Consider the following 13744-nt stretch of genomic DNA (forward strand, 5'->3'; position numbering starts at 1 on the left):
GACTTTATAAGACACTGTGTAAACTGCATTTAGTACGAAAAAGGAGGTAATACAAACCAGCTGGCTAGAAAGAACCAGCACTTGCTTCAGTAGCAAAGGGAAAACCCAATTTATCAACCAAGGATAATATGTATAACAGACACAGAGATAAGCAAGCCACATCAAGTAATCCTCCAACTAAACTCACACTTCTCTCCTGACAGCCTTCCATTTTTATCACCGACACCTTTTATTCATGCTGAATGTGGTGGTGCATACCTGTAATCTAAGCACTCAGAAGGTGAAGGAGTATCTTGAATTATGTCCAACCTGAACACGGGTGGAATGAGTTAACAGTACACTTACCTATAAGACTATGGGCATTAAATTAAATGAAGGTCAGTTTGAAGTATAAAGCTTTTTGGAATTACTGAAATAAAATCAGTCAAAGATGACCTCTTAATCTTAAAATACTTAGTAAAAAAAATTCCTTTTCTGTTTGATTAAATCATATTTTGGGGCAATTGGTTAAGTAACAGGATTAAAAATAAGTCTCCTGGGGCTGGGAGTAGAGGTCAGTGTTATGCTTAGCATACATAAGCCATGGTCGAATTCCCAGCCTTAAAACTAAGTAATGAAAGACATTTCATAAGTAACAGGACAAATAGAGGAGCACACTTGCCTTCATGCCAGGATGTGAAAGGTGAAACAGACCTTTGAAACTCTCCTCTAATGATCAAAACCAACTAGCAAGCAGAACAGCCCTCATGACTTCTTGGAGCCCATCAGAAACCTGAGGATTCTAAGAAACCTAATGGAACCTGATCACAGAAGGAAGAGACAAATGGATGGGTGTCAGGAGGCATGGCTTATCACAGGAGGGTGAGGAATACAGGATAAGACAGCTTCAGAGAAGAAGAAAGCTGCAGTAGGGATAGACAACAAAGACTTCTCTTGGGTGGGATAGAAATGAGAATTCTCTCACCATTCTCAGACAGTGGCTAGTCTTAAAGACCCAAATAGTTCCAGAATTCCTCAGGTGTACAGATCTGACATCTTAGGGAAGATAAAGTCTAAAGCATTCCCTTACTAAGTACAAGTGGTAGTGATGTGAGGTTACAGAAATGTAAGACATATGGCCTAGTGTCTCATGACTGATGGACTCTCAGGATATGCCAGCTTTCTAATGACCACCCTCATCATCATCAGAAGTACTACTGCTCCAGCCACTTATACACAAATGGGGGAAAACAGGCTTGGCAGAAGCTGTAATGACCAGTCCTCAGAACACCCAGAAAGAAAGCTTGAAGCAGGAGGGGCCAGTATGGACCTGTGGTGGACAGTGCCTGCCTGCCTTCTGGGAGCACTATGTGGACAGAAGAGCAAGGTTTCCAGATGGCCATCAAGGTCATGACCAGGACAGTATAAGGGGCTACTGCCAGTCCTGAGTCGGTGCAAAATGACAGAGATCCTGAGAGGAATCTGAGCGCAGAGTCTTGTGGCTCTTCTAGGTGGTGGGGTAGCGGAATTTGTGAACCACAGCAGGGCTCATCAGGGTCCTCAACCAAGGCTCTGACGGGCACTCCAGGAATGGTCCTGTGAGATGCTTCAATTACCCCGGAGGAACAGGGAGAACAGAAAGGAGGGAAGAGTGGCAGCAAAAGAGAGCAGGACAAGAAGGAAAGAAATAAAGTAGAGGAAAGAGGTAGAAATAAGAAAAAGTGAAGAGACAACACTCAACACTCCCAGTGGTTTTTCTGTAACCCATATACTCACTTAACCCCAACTCCACCCCTCCTTGTCCCCCAAGGAGACAGACATCTGCTGATAAAGCAGAGGAAGCATACAAGAAGGGAGCCAGGAGAAAGAAGGAAGGGAACACGGCTCCACCCCTCCTTGTCCTCCAAAGAGACAAACATCTGCTGATAAAGCACAGGGAACATATAAGAAGGGAGCCAGGAGAAAGAAGGAAGGAAGGGAAAGGGAGGGGGTAAAGGAATGGGAAAGGAGAAAATGAGGGGGGGGAACAGAAGGGAAGAGAAGGGAAAAAGAGAGCAAAAGGAAAGAAGGAAAGGAAAAAAGAAAGGAAGAAGAGGAGGAAGGAAGGGAGAGAGCCACAACAAAGCCTGACTCTAGCTCCGGGACAGATTCCACAGAGAGAGCCCCCAACACAAGCAACCTGACAGAAGGAAAGGCGCAGCCACTTCTGACGGTCAGTACTACATAGCTTGGTCTTCACAGTGTTTTTTTTTTTTTTTAAATATGCACATAGGTTTAAGAAAAATTTTATTTATTTACTTATGAGAAAGAGGGGTTAGAATATGGGCATGCTAGGGCCTCTAGCCACTGCAAAAGAACTCCAGATGCATGTGTGCCACCTTGTGCATCTGGCTTACATGGGTTCTAGGGAAAAGAACCTGGGTCCTTAGTCTTCACAGGTAAGCACCTTAACTGTTAAGCCATTTATCCAGCCTTCTTTCCAGTTTTTAAAGCAAAGAAATTATAAGTCACACAAAGAAGCAAATGTAAATATGGACTATGCTCTAAAAAGGACTGAAGAGAAGAGAAGATGGCAAGTGTCGGGAGAATCTGTAACTGTGCTTAAGGTACAGAAAGTTCAGTGGAGAAACAGAAACTAGAGAAAAAAAACACACTCACCAAGAAATGACAATCTAGGCATCAGAAATTATCTTTAAAAACTTAACAGATTACATGAGTAGAGAGCCAGCAAAGCTGAAAACAGATCAGTAAAACGTCCTAACTGAAGCTGGGCGTGGTGGCTCATTCCTCTAATTCCAGCACTGGTGAGGCTGAGGAGTGCCCTGACTTTGAGGCCAGCCTGGGGTACAGAGGGAGTTCCAGGTTAATCTGTGTTAGAGTGAGACTCTGCCTCAAAGACACACAGACAGATGGTACTAAATGAAGCAAAATTAAAGGAATGAAGAAAATTAAAGACTTATAGAATTTAGTATATAAATCTGGGGTTATATATAAACCATATTAACATAAAAAGGACAAAGTAAATAATAAAGAAAAAGGTCAATAACTGATGATTCATAGAGATATATTTCTCTGTAACTGTGTGATAGAATGCATTGGGTCTCTGCCCCACATTCCTGGTGCTGAGCTGCTAAAACCCTTGCAATTTCCAAGGTAACAGAGGGGCTAGGTGATCTTTTGTTCAATGATCTGGTTCAATGATTTTTTGACCCAGCTTGCTAGAACTTCCTGGTGACAGAAGTACTTTTTGCTCTAGTGAGGTGATCCTTGTGGCTTCTGGGTAAGAGGCTGGTCATAGAAAAGACTATGTTATGATTAAAGGCTTGAGGCTGTCAGTCTACACTTTTGGAGGAGGAGAGACAAGCTAGAAAGTGAATTAATAACTGGACATGCCCTAGTACAAAGCCTCATTAAAAATACATTAAAATACATGGACTGCAGGGCTTCTAGGCTGGTGAACACCCACATGCACAAGGTTGGTCAGCTCCGCCCCACAGAGTCAGAAGCATGTATGCTCAAAGCCTGCCAGGCCTCTCCATGTGTCTCCATCTATGGTTCATCTGTGTCTGTTATCATGTTTCCTATTAACACAGTAATGTATGTTCCCTAAGCCATTTAGCAAAGGGTGAAAGGAAGGGGCTTTAGAAACTTCCAATTATAGCCAGTTGGCTAGATAATAACTGACAACCTGGACTCGTGATGGTGCTTAAGTATGGATTGTTTCATGCGACTGAGTTCTTAAGTAATGGGGTCAGCACTAATTCCAGGCAGACAGTGTCAGAACTAAATTGGATTACTTGTAACAGACATGAAATCACAGAATTTTGTGGTATGGAAAACTCCACACATCTTATCACAGGAGTGTCTGCCAATGGTATGCAAAGAGGAAGCAGTCTTCATCTTTCTCTTACTCTGAGTAAGCACAAGGAAAGCCACATCCTACAAATGTGCTGATGTAAATTCTGCAGCTTTGCACAAGGAACAACAAAATGAAAGTCATCAAAGCAGAGACAAAACCTATCAACCTACATTTCCACATCCAAAGTTACCCTCGAAACAAGCCGAAATGAAGACACTCTGTGATAGACATGGCTGAAAGAATTAAATCTCCAACAGATCTGAGTAGAGTCAACACTAAATGAGATATCTCCAACACTCCCTCTACGCCTCAGAGAACATTTTGGAAGAGGACTGAAGGAACGTAAGAGCTACAGGGTGGGAAGGCATACTGTGGGACACTATCCTCTGGTCATGAACTGACTGAGCACATCAACATTTTGACAGAGGATGGAAGAAGACAAAAGGAATGAGACATCAAAGCAGAAGGAGGACTGCTTGTAAAGAGGAGGGGCTTTGTGGAGTAGAGAATAGAGACAGGCAACAAAGCAAGGCAATGGAATATAAATATGATCAAATATGGCATGTATTAAAGTTCTTAACAAAAAATGTATCAAAAAGTGCCTCAGGGGCTGGAGAGATGGCTTAGCGGTTAAGCGCTTGCCTGTGAAGCCTAAGGACCCCGGTTCGAGGCTCGGTTCCCCAGGTCCCACGTTAGCCAGATGCACAAGGGGGCGCACGTGTCTGGAGTTCGTTTACAGAGGCTGGAAGCCCTGGCCCTCTCTCTCTCCCTCTATCTGTCTTTCTCTTTGTGTCTGTCGCTCTCAAATAAATAAAAATAAAAAATTAAAAAAAAAAAAAGTGCCTCAGGAAGTTCTTCAGGAAATGACAGCAGATGAAATACTGGATACATGGAAATAAAGGGAGGACACTAGGAAAATAAACAGATTAATAACTAAATAAACAGAAAACAATTATTTTAGTGTTTTTAATTTATAAATAAACATATATATATATATGTGTGTGTGTGTGTCTAATGTATTCAGAATGTGTCTTTTTTAAACATAAGTATGAGTACTATATGGCATATACTGAAATTAAAAACAATGCACTGAACAGGAGAGGCTCAATGGGAAAAGAGTAGAACAAGACTCTTGTATTACTATGAATTAGTAGAACATAATGTTACTTGAAGATACCCTCTGTTACAAGGTACATACTGTAATTTGTAGGTTACCACTGAGAAGAACACAAAGTGGCAAAGTAAAAAATAACCAAAGTAGAGCACACTCCCCTGTTGCTACTGTCCACCTTATGTTGGCCAGGAGTTGATGTCCACCCTCTACTCATGCCATCATTTTCCCCTGCCATCATGGAGCTTCCCCTCAAGCCCATAAGCCAAAATTAACCCTTTTTTCCCAAAAGCTGTTCTTGGTTGGGTGATTTCTGCCAGCAATGTGAACCTGACGGCAACAGTAAAGTGGCATCGAAGAGTGGGATTGTTGTTAGACACCTGACTCTGTGGTTTTGTACTTTTGGAGTTGACATTCAGGAATGTGAAAGGATTTGACACCTTGGCCTAAGAGATGCCTTGCAATGCTGTAAATATAGCTTGATGGACTATTCTGGTCAAAGTTGAAAGACCTGAATTCAGTAAGGACTATGGACTGTGAGGTTTGGCTTATGAGGGTGAGAAAGAGCTTTGCTTGGACTGGGTTAGAGATAGTTCTGTGAAAAGCTTGCTGTTATGCCTGTGTCTTGAGAAGTTGTGCAGAGTTGCTTTGCATAGAAATGAACTGGTGTGAGCAGAGGGATATGGCACAGAAAGCAAAATCTTTGGGTGAATTGTGCCCATTCAGCTGTAATTGAGAGATTACAACCTTTGAAATTGGGCCAGCTGAACTGCGCTGGGGCAACAGGAAGAATGTAGACTCTTTTGGAGGGGCCAGAGTGCTCAAGGAGTGTCCTGTTCTTCAAAGTCTGCTTTATTTCCCTCTGGATTGACAAATTGGCACCCTACCTGGTATTATTGAGTAAAAGAAATACAGGAGAATGAGCGTTATTGAGTTTGTAATGTGGTCTTGTGTTTTGGAAATGGCCATGGGCAGTGTGCAGCAGGTTTTCTTGATGCCTGCATGGAGACCCCATGGGGCCATGAGGATGAACCATAGGTTGCAATGGAGACCCAGTGGAGATGCTGGGACCACGAGATGGGTGCCAAGGAGAACTGCTGGTCCTGATGAAGTTTTTCAGGACTGTGAGTAGCCTAGCTGGAGGGCGGAATTGGAACTCTACAGACTTGTTGCTGGTTAGAATTACTGGACTCAGAGACTTGTCACTGGATAGAGTTGTTGGACTTGAAGTTACAGGGTTTGATATTTGCCCTGATCTTGTATTGGTTGAATATTTCTTTGCTATGCCCAATGCCATCTTTTGCAGTGTGTTTATTCTGTGCCATTACGGGTTTTGGGGGGGAATATTTTGGTATTATGGTTCAGTTAAAAGATGTTGGACAGGGTTGGAGGGATGGCTTAACAGTTAAGGTGTTTGCCTGCAAAGCCAAAGGACCCAGGTTTGATTCCCCAGGACCCACGTTAACCAGGTGCACAAGGGGGCACACATATCTGGAGTTCATTTGCAGTGGTTGGTGGCCCTGATGCACTCATTTTCTCTCTCTCCCTCTTTCTCTGTCAAATAAATAAGTAAAAATAGAATATTTAAAGAGCAAAAATAACCAAAGTAGATACAATAGGAAACTGAAAAGAGATTTCCCCAGAATAAGGTACAAAGAGAGCATCAAAGAAACAGTATGTACACCTCCTAACTAGCTTCACAGTGCAAAGTACATTAGCTAACAGACCTAGGAGAATTCTCATTAAAAAAAAAAAAAAACTCCACAGTTATCAGGCAACTGTCACATCCTTCTCTCAGCAACTAACACATCAACAAAGGAGATAATAAAGTACACATCATCTGAGCCACCATCAGGTCAGCCTCCTAGACTGAATGACAGTTACAGGACAGCATTATCTGGGCCACCATCAGCCATCCAGACGAAGTTACGGAATAGCATACTCAGTAGTTGTAAACATTCTTTCCAGGTTACATGAAACGCTCACCAGGACTGACCACATCCTGGGCCAAAAACCAAATGTTATCAAAAAAGACTGAAATTATATGGCATATATTGATGACCAGGTAATATCCGCTAGTAATCAGCAATGCTAAGATGTTTATAAAATATGCAGAGATTAAGCAATAGTTTTAATACCCTGTGGATCCAAAATAAAAACAAAGTATAAAATATTATTATGAAATATTTTATAGAAATGATAAACAAGCATCAAACTTTTAGGCTACAGCTGAAGCAGTGCTTATAAATTTAAGTGCTTCTATTACAAAAAAGTATAAAATAAGCAGTCTGGAGTTTGTCTTAAGGAAGATCAAGGAACATTACTCAGTTTTTCACTAGCTGGAAAAATAATGAAAGTAGACAGTAAATTTAAATAAAATAGATGAATAGAAAAAAAGGGTAAAAGTCATTATCTGAAAAGTTAATAAAGTCTATAATCCTCCTATAACACTGAGAAAGAAAAGGTGATGGTAAGGAGGGTCACTATGCTGTCCTAATCTGCTAGCACTAAAAGGACAGAACAAATACATGCTAATGTATCTGAAAACCACATGAAATAGACACTTCTGAAACATGGAATTTACCAAAACAGATACAAGAACCAGCAAACTAAATAGTCTAGTTTAAAAATAAATGAAGCTTGGTGTGGTGGCACATACCTATAATCATAACCCTCAGGAGGCTGAAGCAAAAAACTATTGAGTTTGTGCCAGCTTGTGCACCTGGTTTCAGAATAATAATAATAACAATAATAAAAATAAGTAGAATACTCAAGAATAATTCAGTCTTAGATGATCTCATTAATAATTTTTACTCACAAATACATAATAGTATTTGAAAAAAAATTCTATATCTTTTATTGAAAAAAAACCTCTCAGCAAACTGGAATAAAAGAAGATTTACTATTGTGATAATGGGCATCTATGAAGAACCTGCACATGGGACCATTCCTTAGTGATGAAGAATTAAACCTTTTTCTGTAAGAACATGGATAAGGCAGAGAAATCTGTCCCAAACACATTTATTAATAAAATAATATAACAAATCAGGAAATAGCCTTAGAGTGTTTAGAACACTGTTCAGAGACTAGATGATTACAACTATGGGGATGATATGGACTCTATTAAAATCTCATGTAGGACTAAATCATGGATTTGGAAATTTCAAGATATAGGTCAATATAAAAAGAATTTATTCTGTATACCAGTAACAAATAACTGGGAAAAAAAAATTCAGTAGCATCAAGGAAATACTTAGGAAGATGCCCAGGAGAAGATCATGACATCTACAAACTAAACATAGCAATGTGGAAAGCTATGAGGTACAGAGATAATTCTATTCCATTCAAAGTACTTTTGGAGATATTTTGGGGTATGCATGAGTGAAATGAGGCAATGGAGCCATGTGTTCAGTGCTAGTACAGCTACTTGAGGATGACAATGGTATAATGGATATGAGAATATTCCTTTAACAGATGCATGCCTAAATATTTATAGGGCATTGTCATGCAATTTAGTTTCAATTGACTCACAGTAAAACTATACTCATACAAACATGTACATATTATACAGACACACATACAAAAATACATATGTAAACATCTCTACCATAGTAATGTGCACATGACCTACATACATTACAAGACATTTCTTGTGACTTAAAATACCTAGTACAATGAAAGTGCATGTAAGTAGGTGCTATATTGTGCTATGTTGTACTGTTTAGGAATAATGACAAGAAAAAAGCTTGTGCAATGTAGATACTTTTTTCAAGGATTTTCAACCCATCGTTGGTTGAATCCACAAATAGAGAAATTACAGACAGCCAACTGTTTCCATACAGATACATAAACACACAGAGCAACCACATAAATAAGCTCATGAGCATGGTATGAACTAAAGCAACTCTGGAAGAATATTAACAACCAACCACCTGGTAAATCACAGAGTATCTCTTAGCTTGTGATTACTTGAAAATTTTCATAATAAAAAGTAGGGGAAAATAGTCATATTCTTTCAACAAGAAATATATGATGCTGGCTACAGAGCTGGCTTAGCGGTAAAGTGCTTCCCTGTAAAGCGTAAGGACCCCAGTGCAAGGCTTGGTTCCCCATGTCCCACATTAGCCAGATGCACAAGTGGGCGCACATGTCTGGAGTTTGTTTGCAATGGCTTGGAGGCCCTGGCGTACCCATTTTCTCCCTCCCTCTCTTTCTCTCTCTCTCCCTCTTTCTCTCTGTCTGTTGCTCTCAAATAAATAAAAATAAATAAGAAAAATTAGAAAAGAGAAATACATGATGCAAACTTATTTATATAGTTGCTTTCATTTTGAGAGAAAAAAAAACACCATACTGGAATATTTCATTTCATACTGCAAACATTCAATTGTAAGTTTTCAAACTAACATTTCAGAATCTAGATGAATGAAAACTAGAGAACAATTTTTTTTTAATTGAATGCCATGCTGTCCTTAGGAACTGGATTCTAAACTGCAACTTGGAAATGATGCGCTAGAGAAAGTCAGGGAAAAGTAATTCTTCATATTTCCTTTCCTTCTAAAATGAAAGTCATTCTTCCCTCAGCAAGCCAATTGCCTAATATACCTTGCTTCTATAAAAATGGTAAGAAAATTAACATTATGTAGTAAAATCAACATAGACATTAAAAAGCACTAGCTACATAGCTTTACTGGTGGATCCTTTAGTAGATTAAAATGTAGGACAAAAGGCCATGACGCCTCTGACTCCCCAGTCTCACAAGGTGACATGAAGACAGAATATCATACATTGATCTTGCTTACAATCACTGGTAAGGCCAGCACCTAAAAACCTATAAATGACCAATGTATTCAGTTACTCCTTTCAGTGTATCCTAAATATGAATGATTATAGAAATCTCAAATAGAAATGCTAGTGAACAAAGAATGAAAAATAGTCTATACATAAGCTTTTGTACACACAAAGAATTTAAGTGTAAAGTTAACAGGCTTGACCACAAAGTTTCACTGGGTGAATGAAAATGAGAGAAGTACACAAAATTCTACTGCATTCGGCATATCATTAATAAGCAGAAAATAAAATTTTAATAACAAAGCACTTAGAGTGCCATCAAAAATGTGAAGTACAAGCTGGGCATGGTGGCACACACCTTCCATCCCAGCACTTGGAAGGAAGAGGTAAGAGGATCGATGTGAGTTCGAGGCCACCCTGAGACTACATAGTGAGTTCCAGGTCAGCCTGGGCTAAAGTGAGACCCTATCTCACAAAACCAAAGGAAAAAAAAAAAAAAAGAGTGAAGTAGTTGGCCTAAGGCTAAAAGGAAAGGATTTATGAAGAAGCCCTAAGGAGACTATGAAGAAGGTCTAGGTGAAGAGAAGACTAGAGACCCTGCTCTCACAAGCAGACCCAGCAGCCTTGCTTTTATGGAACTTGAAAGCTGATTCTGAATTCATGTGGAAGTGAACAAGACCAAGAACATGGAGCACATAAGTTATGAAAATAAGATGTGGGGCTCTGCACTACAAAATATCAATGGTCACTGTGAAGATAAAGTAATTAATACAGGGATGTAAGAGATAAATATAAAGACAAATAGACTAAATATATTAACTAAAAAGAAATCTACTAATATAAGGCAATACGATAATAAAAATACCATTACTAGCTGGTGTGGTGGCGCATGCCTTTAATCCCAGCACTCGAGAAGCAGAGAGAGGTAGGAGGGTCACCATGAGTTCAAGGCCACTCTGAGACTACCTAGTGAATTCCAGGTCAGCCTGGACTAGAGTGAAACTCTACCTCAAAAAAAAAAAATTACCATTACTTACAGAAAATATATTATACACTTTTTAAGTCAGAAAATCAATGGGAAGGCCATTAGAACAGCAAAGAGCATATTTTCTTGGTCTCTATGGGGCATGGCAGGAAAAATATTTAGTGCAACTTGAAGGACCAAAGAAAGACTCTTGAATAACTGACAGCAAAGCTAAAATCAGAAAAGCCAGAGTGAGCTAGGTGCAAGGAGATGTGGTGCTGTTCTCAGCGCAATGGAATGAGGGAATGTGACTAAGGCTTTGAGGGAAGAAAGCATGCCACAGTGCAGGAACTGTTCCTCTGTGAGCAGCTGGAGCCCAGAGCTCACAGGAGCCAGAGTCACTAGGAGCAACGAGCAAGCACAAGCACAGAAAGGCTGAGCCAGGAGGTGCTGGTACTCATCCTGATGACAGTGGGGTATCTTGGTGAATTTACAACAGCCAATGACTGGATTCAAGGGCTCTTTAGAAAGAAGGTATGTTAGTAGGGCATCAGTCCACGAGTGAGGAGGGAAACAGGAAGAGACACTAATGGGGAAGGTAGACTACGAGCTGCCCTGGGGCTCTGGTGGGAGGTTCTTGTAGCTCACGCTGGGGTATCACAGTGTGCAAAACGAATGGAGGAGAGTCGAGGGAGTCCTGAGATCTCTTTTTCTTAGGTTGAGCCAGTCCCTAAAATGAACAAGTACAGGGGGAGAAGACAGGGACAACAGCAATCTTTTTTGTCTTTCCTTTTCAGTGGTGCTGGAGATGAAAGCAGGCTAGGCATGTGCTAGGCAAGTGCTCTGGCACTGAGCCATGCCCCCGCCCTACATCAGTTCTGAAGATGCTGAATGAGGCCTACAGGTACAGCTGTCCACTGCTAGTAGGAAACAAAATCTTTAAAATCTTACCTGTTTTTGTCAAATGATGTCCTAGCTAAACGTGACTGCAAGATGGCTGTTATCTATAAAGACAGAATCATTTAAAAGGTGTGGATTTAAGTATTTATAAATATGATAAAAATAGAAGTTAATTCACAATCAAAGACAGCAAGCAACAAGAACACCTACCATGGCGGTTTGGTCACCCAACTTTTCAAGGCAGGATGCTCTGTGCAGCTACGATATTACAAACACATACAGTTAGTTAGTTTCTTTGTAGATGATATCAAGCATTTCTTTACAGACAATGAAAAATATTGATTATTTTGTCACTCAATAACAGTCAAGATCACTTCTGCTAGACTCACAATAGGTCAACATGCTGCAAATAAGTAACTGATAAGTGCTTGGCCTACACAGAACCTATACTTCATCATAAGTTTCAGGGTTCATGGCAGAGGAGGAGACAGAAGGAATATAAGAGCTGGTGGAGCAGGAGGAGCACTATGGCTACCTGCACATTACTAGGCCAGTCTACGTGCTGTTATGAGTAGGGAATGAGCTTATTAGATCAGTCCCCTCCCTGAGGAGCTCATGGATGCTGGGGGAGGTGGCAGTCGTTCTCTCTAGCAGTATAAGTAAGAAGAAGGGTACAGTGAGATTGAGGGGGATAAGGAAGAATAATGTGGGACACATAGGATCAAAATGTAATATACATGTATAAAAATATCAAAAGCCAAATAATTAAACATGAAAAAGACTAGAGATAAGTTAACAAATAACAACAACAAATTTATGGGAAGCTTACTTCTGCAATAGCTATAGTTTCTTCCTAACATATGGTTTCAAATTCAACACACTGAAGTTGAAGTTAAGCAACATACTTAGAAAAAGTGGTAACTATTTAGGTAATATAAAATAGGAGATTAAAACACAGTTTCTGAGCCAGCATGGTGGTACATGGCTATAACCCCAGCACTTTGTAGGTAGAGGCAGGAGGATTAGGAATTAAAGGGGAACCTTGCTCAAAGCCGGCCGAGCTAACATGATACCTTGTCTCAAAAAAAATAAAAAAAAAACAGAAAAAAATGTCTGACTCTGTTTGCTTTGTTCCTTTTGGGAGCATGGAGGCTTACCTGCAGCAACGTCTCCACGACATCATCCACCTTCCCTGAGACATCCAACTCAAAGACATACTCCATTCTGCCCTAGCAAGAGAAGGAGAATGTCAGTTGACTGCCCGATGGTCACTGCACAGAATGGGCTCACTCTGCATTTTCAGCCCGTGTTCTCAGAACAGGATGAGAGCTCCAAGAGGCAGAGGCATGAGCCTCACTGCTACTTTATTACTCACTGTCTCTACTGACTTGAGACTGTATTTCCTGCTCTCTCTCACCATCAAGGATTTTTATTTTGTTTTGAGGCCTCTTCTTCTTCTTCTTTTTTTTTTTTTTTTTTTTTTGGTTTTTCGACGTAGGGTCTCATTCTAGTCCAGGCTGATCTGTCTCTCTCTCTCTCTCTCTCTCTTTTTTTTTTTTAGTTTTTTGATTTTTTGAGGTAGGGTCTCACTCTAGCCCAGGCTGACCTGGAATTCACTATGTAGTCTCAGGGTGGCCTCAAACTCACAGCAATTCTCCTACCTCTGCCTCCCAAGTGCTAGGATTAAAGGCGTGCGTCACCACACCTGGCTGTCTCTTCTTTTTTAATGTAGGCACTGATCTTTATAAAGGCCCCTCTACCACTTTTGCTTTTGCATAAGTGTTGGCATACTGTTTTTGTTTTCCAGTTGTCTTAAAATACCTCTAAATTCTTTCTTTCGTTGATTTTTGGTGTGTGTGTAAGTGCAGGTGTGAAAATGCTATGGCATGTATGTGAAGGTCACAGAAGGGCAAAGTGTTGGTCCTTGCCTTCCACCATGTTTTGGGAAGGGTCTCTCATTGTTCACCTCTAGCAAGTTGCTAGGTGATTTTCTTTCCTTTTTACATAGTTGCATAGGAATTGCAGGTGCTCATTTTACAGTATCTAGCTTTAGGTGGGTTCTGGGGATCTAAACTCAGATACTCACAATTGCAGGGCAAGCACTTTATCCACTAAGCCATCTCCCTAGCCCCCAATTTCTCTT

The 13744-nt window shown here is 40.4% G+C and overlaps 1 protein-coding gene across 3 annotated transcripts in view; it reads right to left on the minus strand.

Moving 5' to 3' along the window:
• Positions 1-13744, minus strand: part of Nsmaf (neutral sphingomyelinase activation associated factor) — a 68946-nt gene that overhangs the window by 27358 nt on the left and 27844 nt on the right. For all 3 annotated transcript variants that reach the window (XM_045143712.1, XM_045143710.1, XM_045143711.1), the window contains exons 7-9: positions 12759-12830; positions 11812-11859; positions 11653-11705 (exon numbers count right to left, since the gene is read on the minus strand). In XM_045143712.1, coding sequence (XP_044999647.1) covers positions 11653-11705; positions 11812-11859; positions 12759-12830 — 173 coding nt within the window. The remainder of the gene's footprint in view (positions 1-11652; positions 11706-11811; positions 11860-12758; positions 12831-13744) is intronic.

Source organism: Jaculus jaculus, chromosome 2 (genome assembly GCF_020740685.1).
Source record: "Jaculus jaculus isolate mJacJac1 chromosome 2, mJacJac1.mat.Y.cur, whole genome shotgun sequence".
Classification (NCBI taxonomy): Eukaryota; Metazoa; Chordata; class Mammalia; order Rodentia; family Dipodidae; genus Jaculus; species Jaculus jaculus.